The following is a 13023-nucleotide window of genomic DNA, read 5'->3' as shown; positions in this document are numbered from 1 at the left end:
CTGAGGATTATGCTTCCTGAATCCAAGGATTTCATAAATTTAGTCATATTCTTTTTGAAAATTGCTTAGCCTTCATTCTTTCACTTTAGAATGACTGTCAGATATATGCTGAATCTTCTGTTTATTTCTATTTTCTATTTATCTGTTGTGTTGCATCCTAGACAATTTCCTTACATCTTCCCGTTTTAGAATATTCAATGTAGTTGATATGCTGTTAAATGGATTTTCAAAAATTCAACAACTATTTTTTTTTGTAATTTCTGGGAAATCTATTCATTTATCTTTTTAATGTACTTGTTCCCTTGTGGCTGAGCTGGTAAAGAACCCGCCTACAACGCAGGATACCTGGGTTCAGTCCCTGGGTTGGGAAGATCCCCTGGAGAAGGGAATGGCTACCCACTCCAGTATGGCTTGGAGAATTCCATGGACTGTATAGGCCATGGGGTTGCAAAGAGTCAGACACGACTGAGTGACTTTCACTTTTCTTATTTTTTGATATAGTTTCTTGTTCTCTTATGTTTTCTTTCTTTCATGTCCTCCACAGTCAGCACAATGTCATTTCGATAAGCTGCTGCTGCTGCTGCTGCCGCTGCTGCTGCTGCCAAGTCGCTTCAGTCATGTCCGACTCTGTGCGACCCCATAGACGGCAGCCCAGCAAGGTTCCCCATCCCTGGGATTCTCCAGGCAAGAACACTGGAGTGGGTTGCCATTTCCTTCGATAAGCTACTATTCTATTTTTCAGTTCCCTTTTCATTACCCAAATTGGGAGATTTTTAAAAAAATAATTCAGCTATCTTACAAAGTTTGTTTGGGTCATATTTTACCTGTTATTTCTAGATTTTTTAAGTGGAAGGACTTTCAATATTTCTCATTTTTTATAATATTAAAAAACAATTTTAACTGAGTTAGAAATGTGTCTATCTGGATGAATCATAGCTTTTAGGCTATTTATTTCTAAGGTAAGCAGTCATCTACTGGAAAGGGAAAATTGCTCTTTCCTTGTTGCTATTCAATAAATGCCAGATGAAAACAATTCTAAGATGCCTTGCTGTTGTTGTTCAGTTGCTAAGTCATATCCGACTCTTTATGACCCTATGGACTGCAGCATGCCAGGTTCCCTGTCCTTCACTATCTCCAGAAGTTTGCTCAAACTCATGTCCAATGAGTCGGTGATACTATCCAAACATCTTGTCCTCTGATGCCCCCTTATCCTCCTATCCTCAATGTTTCCCAGCATCAGGGTCTTTTCCAGTCAGCTCTTCGCATCAGGTAGCCAAAGTATTGGAGCTTCAGCATCAGTCCTTCAAATGAGTATTTAGGGCTGATTTCCTTTAGGATTGACTGGTTGGATCTCCTTGTAGTCCAAGGGATCTGAAGAGTCTTCCCCAAGGCCACAGTTCAAAAGCATCAATTTTTTGGCACTCAGCTTTCTTTATAGTCCAGTTCTCACATCCACACATGACTACTGGAAAAACCACAGCTTTGACTATATGGATCTTTGTCAACAAAGTAATGTCTTTGCTTTTTAATATTCCGTCTGGGTTTGTTATAGCTTTTCTTCCAAGGAACAAGCGTCTTTTAATGTCATGGCTGCAGTCACCATCTGTAGTGATTTTGGAGCCCAAGAAAATAAAATCTGTCACTGTTTCCCCCTTTCCCCATCTACTTGCCATGAAGTGATGGGATCAGATGCCATGATCTTTGGTTTTTTAATGCTGAGTTTAAGCCAGCTTTTTCACTCTCTTCTTTCACCCTCATTAAGAGGCTCTTTAGTTTCTCTTTGCTTTCTCCCATTAGAGTGGTATAATCTGCATATCTGAGGTTATTGATATTTCTCCCAGCTCTATTCCTACTGCTTGGAGTTGACTCTATAATCATCCCATCAGAGGATATGAAAGCCATCACTTCATAAACTCAAAGTTTTCATTCTCTATCACCCAAAAGAAAAGTGAAAAGTAAAAGAAAACATGTCTTTTTTTCTTTTATTAACTAAGAAAAATTTTTATTTAAACTGTGCAATCAATCAGTATTTAGACAGCAGTTTCATAAACATTTTGACATTTAAACTTTTATTCATTTTTGGCATGACCTGTAGGATAGTATATAAACTATCCTGAGGATGGGAAAAGTAGTAGGCAATATTTACTATGATGCTAGAAAAAGAAAACAAACCCACATTATTAAGCAAAATATGTTTTAAGAAGACATTAAAAAGGTACATTCAAAATCAAGGCAAACATTTGCTTTCTTCATGCAATGGAATTCACAGAGCTGATCCCCTGAGTCAAGTATAAAATTAAAATAGCTCAGCTCTAGAGTCCATTAGCTAGTCTGCAAATGCTGCCCTTACAAGAAAATGGTATACAGAGTGAAAGGATCCAGAACACCCATGATATGAAACAATATACAGCTGGCTCCCACACTTTCATTTAATTCACATCTTTGAAGAAAATAGAAAAAAAAATCGCACATACATAGACATAAAATATCATCCAACAACAGCAACAGAAAGACAAACTTTATATATGTCCTCTAGTCTACTGACAGGCTAAGACAATGTGTGTGAATTAAGGCTTTGCAAACTTCTTTATCAGGCTCATGTTAAATCATTGGTAATCATTTTCATTTGCAAAAAGAATACAGAATGTGGTAAAAGGGAGAAAAATGTTTCAGGTAAAAATTTTTAAGTATTCTTTGCTGTTATTTTTAAAGATAGTCCTGAGTTCTGATAGTTTTAAATAAAAACAAACTTATGTAACATAAATTTTAAAGATAAAATCTGTAAATTAAGACTATGTCTATATACCATGAACTACTTACAAGATACAAACGAGTAAATCAAGAAAGGTGTTCAGAATCTCATGGATTATACTGAGTGATATTTGCTGGTTCAAGAAAGTTAGGGGAAATATTTTCTTTCTCTAAAAAAAGGTAATCATGTAATTCTTGTCAATAAGCCTTAAAGGTTGACTTGAATAAACTAGAATTAGATGCCAGTATGTCTTACCCTAAAATTTATTCCAAACAGTTTAAAGAAATTTGGAAATGCCCCATAATCTTGAAAAAGTAGATCTGTTAGAGAAGAATCCTAAAAATGCACTCTGTCCTTACCCATCTATCCCTCTGGGGATATTTGACTCTCTCCCTAAATCTTTAAAAGCCAAGATATCAAAAAATAAAAGATTTAAATTAGGGTAAGACAATTTCATGTTTAGTACTTTCAAAAGCACTGTAAATCCCCCTGCTCAGCATATAGATTTACCTACATTAAAGATGAGTGTTCAAATCCCTGTCTACATCTTTTATCCCCTGCTTTCTTCTGGTAGGTTTTTTTGTTTTTTTTTTGGTGAGTATACAGAAAACGAAAGCATTTTTCATTTTAGCAAAGGCAAATGTAATTGGAAAGGCTGCCAGGTAAAGAAAGAAAAAGCTATTATGTTTCATAGCTGAATAGAAATGACTTTAGGGTTCTAATTATTTATACTTTTAAGTTTTCAAAGTACCACTGTTTCATTCTGCACAACAAAGTATGGAATAAAAGGAACAAAAAATGAGTTAAGGATTTTTTTTCCTACCAATTTTCAAAATGGTCAAGGACTAGAATTTAGGTGTGCCAAAGACTAACATTATACTTGTTCTACTATATGATTCTCCTTCAACTTTTCTCCCTCCTATATTAATTAGGTTGAATTCAAATAACACCTATGCTTTTCAGATCTAACAAAACAGGGATGACTGGTTACAGGTCTGGCTTTTTCCAGTTAATAAATTTCTACTTAGATTTGCGGACAACAGGAAAATTACGAAAAATAAAAATTTAATTCTGAACACCTAGTCTAATAAAGAAGTGCTTGAATAGTTAAGGGCTCCAAAAAACCGCTCCCAAAAAACCATATCAGCTTTCACACTCAGTTCTGACTAAGAGAAATTGAAGGTTTCAAGGAGAAAAGAAGGGTGGTTAGGAGATGACAAAGAGTGAGTTATAGCCCCTCTAAACTCCTGTGAATAAATGGATGTAAGTAAGACAGAGTTCTCTCTGTTGGTTGGCTATGACTATGTGGACAGGTTGTGTTGACAGAGTGGAAGGTACCATGAGCCTAGGTAATTAAATATCATGTCTTAGCTGAGATAATGTATCACAGTACAAATACTGTAAATGATGCAGTTGGACCAACTTGGGTTTGTGTCTTGGCTAAGCACCACACTAGCTGTGATCTTTGGCAAGTCAGACATTTTAAACTACTTCCTGATCTCTAAAATGGGGATACTATTTACTCTGTAGAATGTAGCAATATGCATGGCCGAAGCATGTTTATGGCACATCACATATGCTCAGTAAATGGCACATCCCATATGCTCAGTAAATGGCACATCCCTTTCTAAGGAATAGAATCAAAAGTGGCTGAAAAATGACCAGCACTCTTAACCTTACTCATAATATCATCACGGGCTCTACCTCTTAAAGGAGAAAGCTTTATCTTGTTCATTGAAGAAGTGCTAAAACTTAGAATTATAAATTATCCTTCATATCTGAAAGAAGGCTTGATTGACATGACCTAGGAATCAGAACAAACTACAGCAGTGGAATCTAAAGCTTTCTAGGAAAAGGAACAACTGACATCAAATAAGAATTACAAGAAAGATAAAATTTCCCAGGAGTTGTACCTGCTGATAAGGTTAAGTGGAGGCTCTAGCTGAGGCTCATGGAAAATCAAGAAGCTGTATCAAATTGAAAACCAAACAGTGGCTTGTGAAACTGAAGAAATAAGCCTGACTTAAAAGTCAGAAGGTGTGCATGTTGCAAAATGCTTTTAAAAGAACATGAAGAATGAATTTGAGCATAATTCTGTTCATCTACTCTGAATTCCTATGTTTGAGGTGTTTTCCTCCACTCTACCCTAACAATCACTCAAGAGAAAAGGACAAAGCTCAACTATAATAAGAACAGGTTTCAAAAATTCCTGATGAAATTCCGTAAAGTTAGAGCCAAATATTAGGAAACTTTGCTGTTAAACAGATGGAACTGAGATGTTAATTCACATATTCAAAAAGTTTAAAGTTGAATTGCTTTTGCAAGTGATTTGGAGAGAAAGCTTAATGTGTACATTTGATAGGCGATAAGCCAAGGTTTTCATACCTTTGAAATACTGAAGATCCCCAAGGGACACATGACTTCACACTTCCAATCTCTGTAATGCAATAGACATTTTATGGGGATCAGAGTTCTACAGAAATAATGTACCTGTTGTAAGCAAAATAATGGCCACCCACAGAAGTCCATGCTTAAATCCCAGGACTCTGAGTATGTTACCAGACAGGGCAAAAAAAAGACACTAAGAATGTGATTAAGTTAAGAATTTTCAGATGGAGAGAGTACCCTGCTTTATCCAAATGGGCCCCATCTTATCAAGTGAGTTCTTAACATTCAAGAGCCTTTCCTGGTTAGGGTCAGAAAAAGAGATATGTTAATGGAAGTGGGTCAAGAGAGCTGCTATGTAGCTGACTTTGAAGACAGAGGGTGGGATCTACAACTTCTAAAAGCCAGAAAAGACAAGGAAATGAACTTTGATTTTATCCCATTGAGACCTGTGTCAGACTTCTGACCTACAGAACTGTAAGATAATAAATCTGTGTTGCTTTAAGGCCTTCTTTGTGGTAATTTATTATAGCGGTAGCAAGAAAATAATACAGTATTTGTCTGGTAAAAATGCAAGACTGTCATGTTAATCTTAAACACCTTCAAAAGCTTACCAGGGGAAATCGCCTGAGAAGATTAAAGCCTGCAAACATACACATTGCATTAGCCTGCAATCTTACGTCCTGAGCATAAATCAGCTTCACACAATTCTATGTATGTGTCCTTCTAAACATCAACAAAATTCACAATTAGACAACTGATTGTGTTTGGTGATCTCCAGAACCCTTTATTCTGTGCTCACAGAAATTATGTCCATTAAACCAAAGCAGTTTTATCAGAGACCCACGTGGCAAACTGTCAGAAACAAAATCTACAGAATACATGTTTAGTCCTAAATCATGACTCTTTCAATATTCTGGAACTTTTTTTTTTTTACATTCACTATTAAAATTTTACATTCAATGAAATACAAATGTATATGTGAATCATGACAACCACTGCTGAGGTGGAACCACATCTGGATATTCTAGCATAAAAAAAAAAAAAAAACCTTTCAAATCCATCTTTTTTGTGAGACTCAATTGTCTCCAAAGGTGTCTTCATGGACCTGAACAATGACCCTGAGTCGTCAACATGGGCAAGCACGATGTCCTTAACAAAGCCAAGACAAACCAATGCAAATCACTGTCATTGTTCCCAAGGTTGGCACCACTATTGTTTGAAGCTAAGGCAAATAAAAAGCACTTCCCCAAGGATCTAATTTCCCTGATGTGCCAAAGCTAATTTTTTAAAGCCACTTAGTGGATAAAGTTGTGTTCTTACTTTTAAGCTAATCAAAATATACAACTCTGTATTTCATGAACAAGATATTTGTTTTACCCATGGTTCCACTGAAGTTTGAAATAGCAAGCTCCCTTGCTGCAATTAAAATATGTCAATTTACGAACAACTTCAAAGAGCACATCTATCAAAGAACAGCCACTTGAAAATTGAAATGATTCATTTCCTTGTTATATCCCATTGCTCCCCAGACATGAGAACATCCTTGTTATTAAGTGACTGCCTCAAGCCTTCAGAGTAAACCAGAGTAAATGCTTTAAGCAGGAGGAAGGCTACACAGGCTGATTCAGGGGTTGCCACAATGCCCCGCAATCGAAGAGCCTGCTGATATTTCTGTTGACATCTCACACTCAAGGTGCTTAGGAAAGTATCACATCATTTGGCAAAAACATCCTGTGGTTGAATCAGCAGATTCAATGGAAAGTCCCTTTGTATGCTGTTTGTATACAGACTGAGTTCTGGAGAAAGAAGTTTGGTTGACATAGAAACAAGAAACAAATGTTAAATGTACAACTAAATCTGCCTATATGTGGAGGAAACCTTAAATTTATCTTTGGTTTTTTAAAAACTTGCTGATAAAAAGCACATGAATTAAAACACTGATAAATACCAATATAACTGTATTGCTTTTAATTATGTAAACTTAGCCTTTTGATACCCTTTGCTACTAAAGCTAGAGTCTCTATCAGCCTCTAAATAAATTTATCTCATATCTGCTCATCTTTACTTACTTACAGGCTAATCTATATACTTAAACGGTCTTTGGTATGAAAATACTGATGAGCAGAATCTTGTAATATTTGGCATAAAAATGACATGCATGTATTAGTATTTATAGCAAATAAGTCTTTGGAAAAGAAAATAGTTACTATTTGCATATTAGCCCCTTCAGAGTGAAACACCATGAAGTAACACCACTGTGAAAGATGAATGAGAACCTTCACATTTCAGTTACAATTTCATACTTAAGACTTCAAAGAAGCTAGCTTTGGCCAAGTAAAAAGAAGTCTTTGGTGTATACTAAATATCTTATTCAATGATACTAAAATATTTGTCTTTGGTGAAAAGATTTTTTTTCCTCTCCAACAAGTAGTTTCAACAATTTCAAAATACCGTAATACTGTATAGCTGAAGATTTACTTGCTGAAGAAAAAAAATTACACTTGAAATTCTTTGGAACTATCTGCTGGTGAAGAACTTTTAAATGCTCTGGTAACAATAAGGTAGTTAAAATACTAGTCTAATTAACTATAATGATCAATATATCCCCTATTATTCTGGGTTAGTAACTACTTGTATAAGCTTCATACCTATAGATGTTTCTAGTTAATTCAATTTGGAGGGAAATCATAGTTGAATTTTCACTCTCTACTGAAACTTCTTTGGTAACAAGATTATTATGAAAAAATCTTATACAAGAACAAAATGAAAAGGTGAAAGAGTAAAAAACATACTGGTAAATAATTAGCGAATAGTTACAGCCTAAAGATCTACAATAACTATGGGCCTATTTATCAAAAACAAAACAAAACACTTTCCTTAAGGACTTCAAATTATCAATTTTAGGCTTTTAAAATGACTCAAATGAATAGCCTCCTAAACAGGATGGATGATGTTTCAACTTTATAGATTTTGTTTGCCTTTTAAGAAAAGTTAAAAAAAAATAAAATGAACTCATTGTACTCCTTCGTTTTAGATACTGATAAAAGTTGGCCCCACATACTTTCTACTTACAAGCCCACAAAGATATACCCTGTCAATGTGCCCATGCTTCCATGAGGCAGCTCAAAAGTAACAAAATGTTCCCTGAGTACAGGAAAAAAAAAATAACACTAGAATAACTTTAAAAGGAGGTAGTATAAACAGGAGCTATAAAGGCAGGAGCAGCATTTTTCCTTGCCTCAGATTGTTCACCTAAAGCTCTGCTTTTTTGTTTCGCCACGAAGCCCATACTTAGATAACTAAATGGAGGACTGTGAATTTAGTTCAGAACTGCATTAACTGGCACTTAATGGTGGTCTGCTTCTGAGCACATCCAATTTGGCACAAAACTACAGATTGGAAAACAACCAAAAAATGTTGTATCACCAGATACTGGGAAAGAAGATGACAGAGATGGGACTATTATCCAATAATATTTTTTGTCTTTAGAACACCATTTAACATGACCTCATCCCAGTCTATAAACAAAGGTTTCAAGGGGGGTAAAGATTCCTTTTAAAAAGAGGCTCAAAAGTCAGTTCCAGATAATTTGAAGAAATATTTTTTAAAGGATAAGGGGATCCCCTCTCTACACCATGGGTTTAATTCTTTTTCATCTCCCACTGCTGGGCACCTAATAGGTTACAGTCTTAAAACTCAGAGAAGGCCTATTCTGTGTGGCTAAGTAAACAGTTTATGGATTTCAAACCAGCAAGAGGATTAACTTACTACTGGAGTTAGCATTCCTCCTTCACAGCATCAACACTGAAGGAAGATTAAACAGAGTACCAAATTCTCTTAAGAATTCAAGAAAATACAAACAAGTTAGTAGAGCTCAGAATACTTATCCCTAAACAAAACCTGTACGAAAACAAACCCAAATACTTTTATAAAATACTGTACATTAAAACAGTTATTGATGAAATCCAAGAAACTCGTAAGGCAACTTTTGGTACTCTTATCCTGAACAACTTCATGAATATTAAAAAAGTATAAGGCAAAGAACTTCGTAATATATAATGGAAGGCACTGTTGCCGTGATAACCTCAAGTTCATTTTACTGTCTACTGTTGCATTTACCCTCATTATTAATATTTAATGAAACTTTTTTTTTTTTTTTTTACCCCTTTTGGGCTTCCCTGTTGGCTCAGATGCTAAAGAATCCGCCTGCAATGCAGGAGACCTGGGTCACCAAGCTGGGATTTATACAAAAGAAAACCATAAACTCTAACTTATTTTCTTTAAAAATCTGTTTTCTGCAAGGCGTTTTGCAACTAATTCTGAAAATGTTGAGGATGCTTTGCAAACTAAGACAGTGCAGACTTTGGCCAACCGTCAGGCAAAGGAACAGGTTGAAAAGGCACGGCTTCCAGGCAGGCTGAGGTGTGGGACACAGCAGATATAGCAGTCGGACTCTAATGCCCACAACACAGAAGCCCGTGATATAAGAGGGTTCCCTGTATGCTACTGAACAGTTCTGTTCTCAGAAGAGAGAGACTTTTTTCTGTGCTGGTCATTCAGTAGAGTCAACAGCCCACTTTTCTCTTCTCAGTGGTTTCAGTCCTTATAGCTAAAGGTGTTAAATGATCCAAACCCCATGCAAAGGTCAGTTTCTTGTTATTGTTTTAACTCAGAGCTTCAGATAAACATTCTTACTCACCTACCTATATGACTCCTTGGATCACACACATGACACATACAGCAACTGAAAACAAAACGCTACTAGGAAGTATCATCGTTTATGCAGCTGAGATCAACTACCACAACGAATGAGGTAACCAAGTTGTCTTCTGAGTTTGCCCTCTGGCAAACTGAGGTAGATAGTCAGCAAAGGGGCTTTCAAAAGTCTTCCCTTTGCTCCAGTGATATATTTTATAATCCAGTCAAACACCTTGACTGTCTTTTCACATTGCTGACAATGAAACATTCAAAATACGTGAGCTTAAAGATTAAAAAAAAAAAAACATTCAAAAAGGTGAGATACCCAATAAGATACCAAGATACCAAGAGTTTCACAAAAGGCTTTGGCTCCCTGTTCATTGTCCTTCGAACAGACTTAAAGGTGAGAATACCTGGATGTGGCTTTTCTAGATTGGAAAATCCTTTTTCTCAAAGCAAAGCCTGGCAGGGGCTGGCTGAGAAACTGAAGAGGAAGTTTGCTCAGCACCCGACCACACTGCAGTCTCTTCACACTTTCTCACCAAGGGGTCCCCACCCAAATCGCTGCCGGTGAAGGAACTTGGGGTTAGGGGTGTGGTACTTATAACTGAGGACAGGTGTATTTCATCATTGGATTCGTGGGAGAACCTTCCAGAATCCCCAGTTTCGTGGCTGCCTTCACTGTTGGCTGAATGCTCAGTATCAGCTGCAACAACAAAGGGTCTTGGGAAGCTGGCTGTCTGACCTGGGGAGCTGGGGGAGTCTTCATCGCTGATTAGTATGGTAGTGCCTGGCTGGTAAAGGCAGACCGCTTGAGTAAATCTTCTTTGAGGCTAGGTAAAAATACATAAAACACCATCAGTGATAACAGAGTGCTCTGAAAACTAATAAATCTGGTTTTACATATTTCATATATTCTGAGATAGCAAATTGATGGAGTATGTGGGTGAAAAGTTCATCATCACGAAGGAACTGTCAATGGTTCTCCGAGCAGTGGGAACACATCAGAGTTACTGGGGCAAGTGAAGTGTCAGAAGGCTTCTTCAGTGGTTTGGATGCAGGCTCCTGCCTCATCCCTTTCTCCACTATCCCCCAGCTCCCACTGAAAACCACAGCTCTGATTACAATTCCAACTGTCATGTCAATCATCAATCCCCATGGCTTTCCATAGAGTCATGCCCCAAATTAATAAAATCATATCCAGAAAGAATACTGAAGTTAAAAAAAAAAAAACATTTACATTTTCCTCTTTTTAAAATTATCATCTTACACACCATGAGTATTGAAAGAGTTTCCCCATTTAGGGGAGTTACCTGCTCAGCTTTTATCTTCTTAGAATCTTGGAAAAAGAGCCATTTTTTCTTAGGGGTGTTTTTAATTATAGGACCATAGCTATTAATTATCAGGTCAGTTCCTCCCTGTAGATATAAAAGGAAAATTTCAGTTTATTACAAGTACACAAAATTTTAAAATGTTAAAAGAAAAATATGATCACAGATATTATTATTTCTTCTTTTACACAGTGGCACACAACAAATATGGGGTATTTGTTAGTGATAAAAAAGATATAATAAGTTTATTCCTAAGAGAGAGATGCTGAAGTATTTGGAGTGAAGTGTAATAATCCCAAAATTTATTTTCAAATGACAGGAAGAACAAAAATATATAGAAGAGATACAGAATTATGAAAAGATACTGACAATTATTTGTGCATTTATTATTTTTCAAATTTTCCACATGACTGAAAAATTTATAAAGTATTTAGGCAATAAAAATAGACTCATAGGGCTTCCCTAGTGGTCCAGTGGCTAAGAATCTGCCTGCCAATGCAGGGGACACAGGTTTGATTCCTGGTCTGGGAAGATCCCACATGCTGCAGAACAACTACTGAGCCTGTGCTCTAGGGCCTGCGAGCCACAACTCCTGAAGCCTGTGAGCGAGCCTTGAGCCTATGCTCTGCAACAAGAAAAGCTACCACAATGAGAAGCCCACACACCACAACCAGAGAGCAGCCCCTGCTTGCTACAACTAGAGGAAGCCCACACGCAGCAATGGAGATCCAGAGCAGTCAAAAATAATCAATTTTTTAAAGTGCTATAAAAAAAATTTTTTTTTTAATGAACCTGCATACCCTCAACAAAATGACAATAAACAGGGGATCAACTCTTGGGCTAATAATCCAAGGGAAGTCAGAGACCTGGCCTCTAAACTGACCTCTGCTTCACTCAGGCCCCCAACTGTGCTCTGCCTCCTTCACTTTAGATTCTCTCTTTCCCATGTCTTCCTTCCCTTTTCACTTCTCCTCAATCCTTTCTCATGTCTAGTTCTGAGTTAATAATAACAGAACAATAGTGTATTTTAGTAGTTTTGTGCTTATTTAAAGTTTTAGGTTCTGATGTTCTAGATTAGTTTGAAATAAGTTAAATGGCTTATGTTTGTATCAGATAATAAAAGCTAAATTAAGTTGTAACAAAACAGAAAACAGGAATAGCAACAATCAATTCACTATTATTTACCCATTGTATGTATCATATATAGCACCATGATAGCTAAATACATGTAAACTGCATTTGTTAAATTTAATTGTATAAAATTTAATATTGAAACTTCCTAAAATTCTGTTATATTTTTGATATTCTAGATTTTGGGGAAGGGTTAGATAAGAAGAATGTATGGCAGGATTTGGCAAACTTTTTCCATAAAAGGGCAGATAGTAAATGTCTTAGGTTTTGCAGAACACACATGGCCTCTGCTTCATTTTCTCTTCCTCCTTTTTTGTCATCCCCAAACTATCCTTTAAAAATGTAGAAATTATACTTAGCTCAGGATGGCCATACAAAAACAGGCCACGGACTGGCTTGAGCTGGGTTACAGTCTGCAGATACTTTATTTATAACATGCTGGTTATGAGAACTATTTAATAATGCACAATATCTAATGCTGCAATGTGACTAAAAATAATTCTCAGTTGGTGTTCATAATGCTTATCACTGTACCACTACTACCCGCAGTGGGAAGGACATGAAATGACATCCTCCAATGACATTTCTTTACTGTATCCAACTTCCTAAGGCCATGAAGAGAAGGATCTTAAAACACCTATTCAGATACTTCATATTTTTTAAAATGTAATTTACATCTGGAATATTCTGATGCTCCATTTAGTTCTAAAATCAAATAAACTA

General features: G+C 36.4%; 1 protein-coding gene across 1 annotated transcript in view; it reads right to left on the bottom strand.

Annotated features, from left to right (window-relative positions):
* Positions 1–1963: 1963 nt before the first annotated feature.
* Positions 1964–13023, bottom strand: part of PRTG (protogenin) — a 152697-nt gene continuing 141637 nt past the window's right edge. The window contains exons 19-20 of the mRNA XM_070797501.1: positions 11152–11256; positions 1964–10671 (exon numbers count right to left, since the gene is read on the bottom strand). Of these exons, the coding sequence (XP_070653602.1) occupies positions 10267–10671; positions 11152–11256 (510 nt within the window). The 3' untranslated portion in view covers positions 1964–10266. The remainder of the gene's footprint in view (positions 10672–11151; positions 11257–13023) is intronic.

This window comes from Bos indicus, chromosome 10 (assembly GCF_029378745.1).
Source record: "Bos indicus isolate NIAB-ARS_2022 breed Sahiwal x Tharparkar chromosome 10, NIAB-ARS_B.indTharparkar_mat_pri_1.0, whole genome shotgun sequence".
In the NCBI taxonomy this organism is placed as follows: Eukaryota; Metazoa; Chordata; class Mammalia; order Artiodactyla; family Bovidae; genus Bos; species Bos indicus.
Note: the sequence above shows the minus strand (reverse complement) of the source record. Positions and strands in the feature narration are given on the sequence as shown.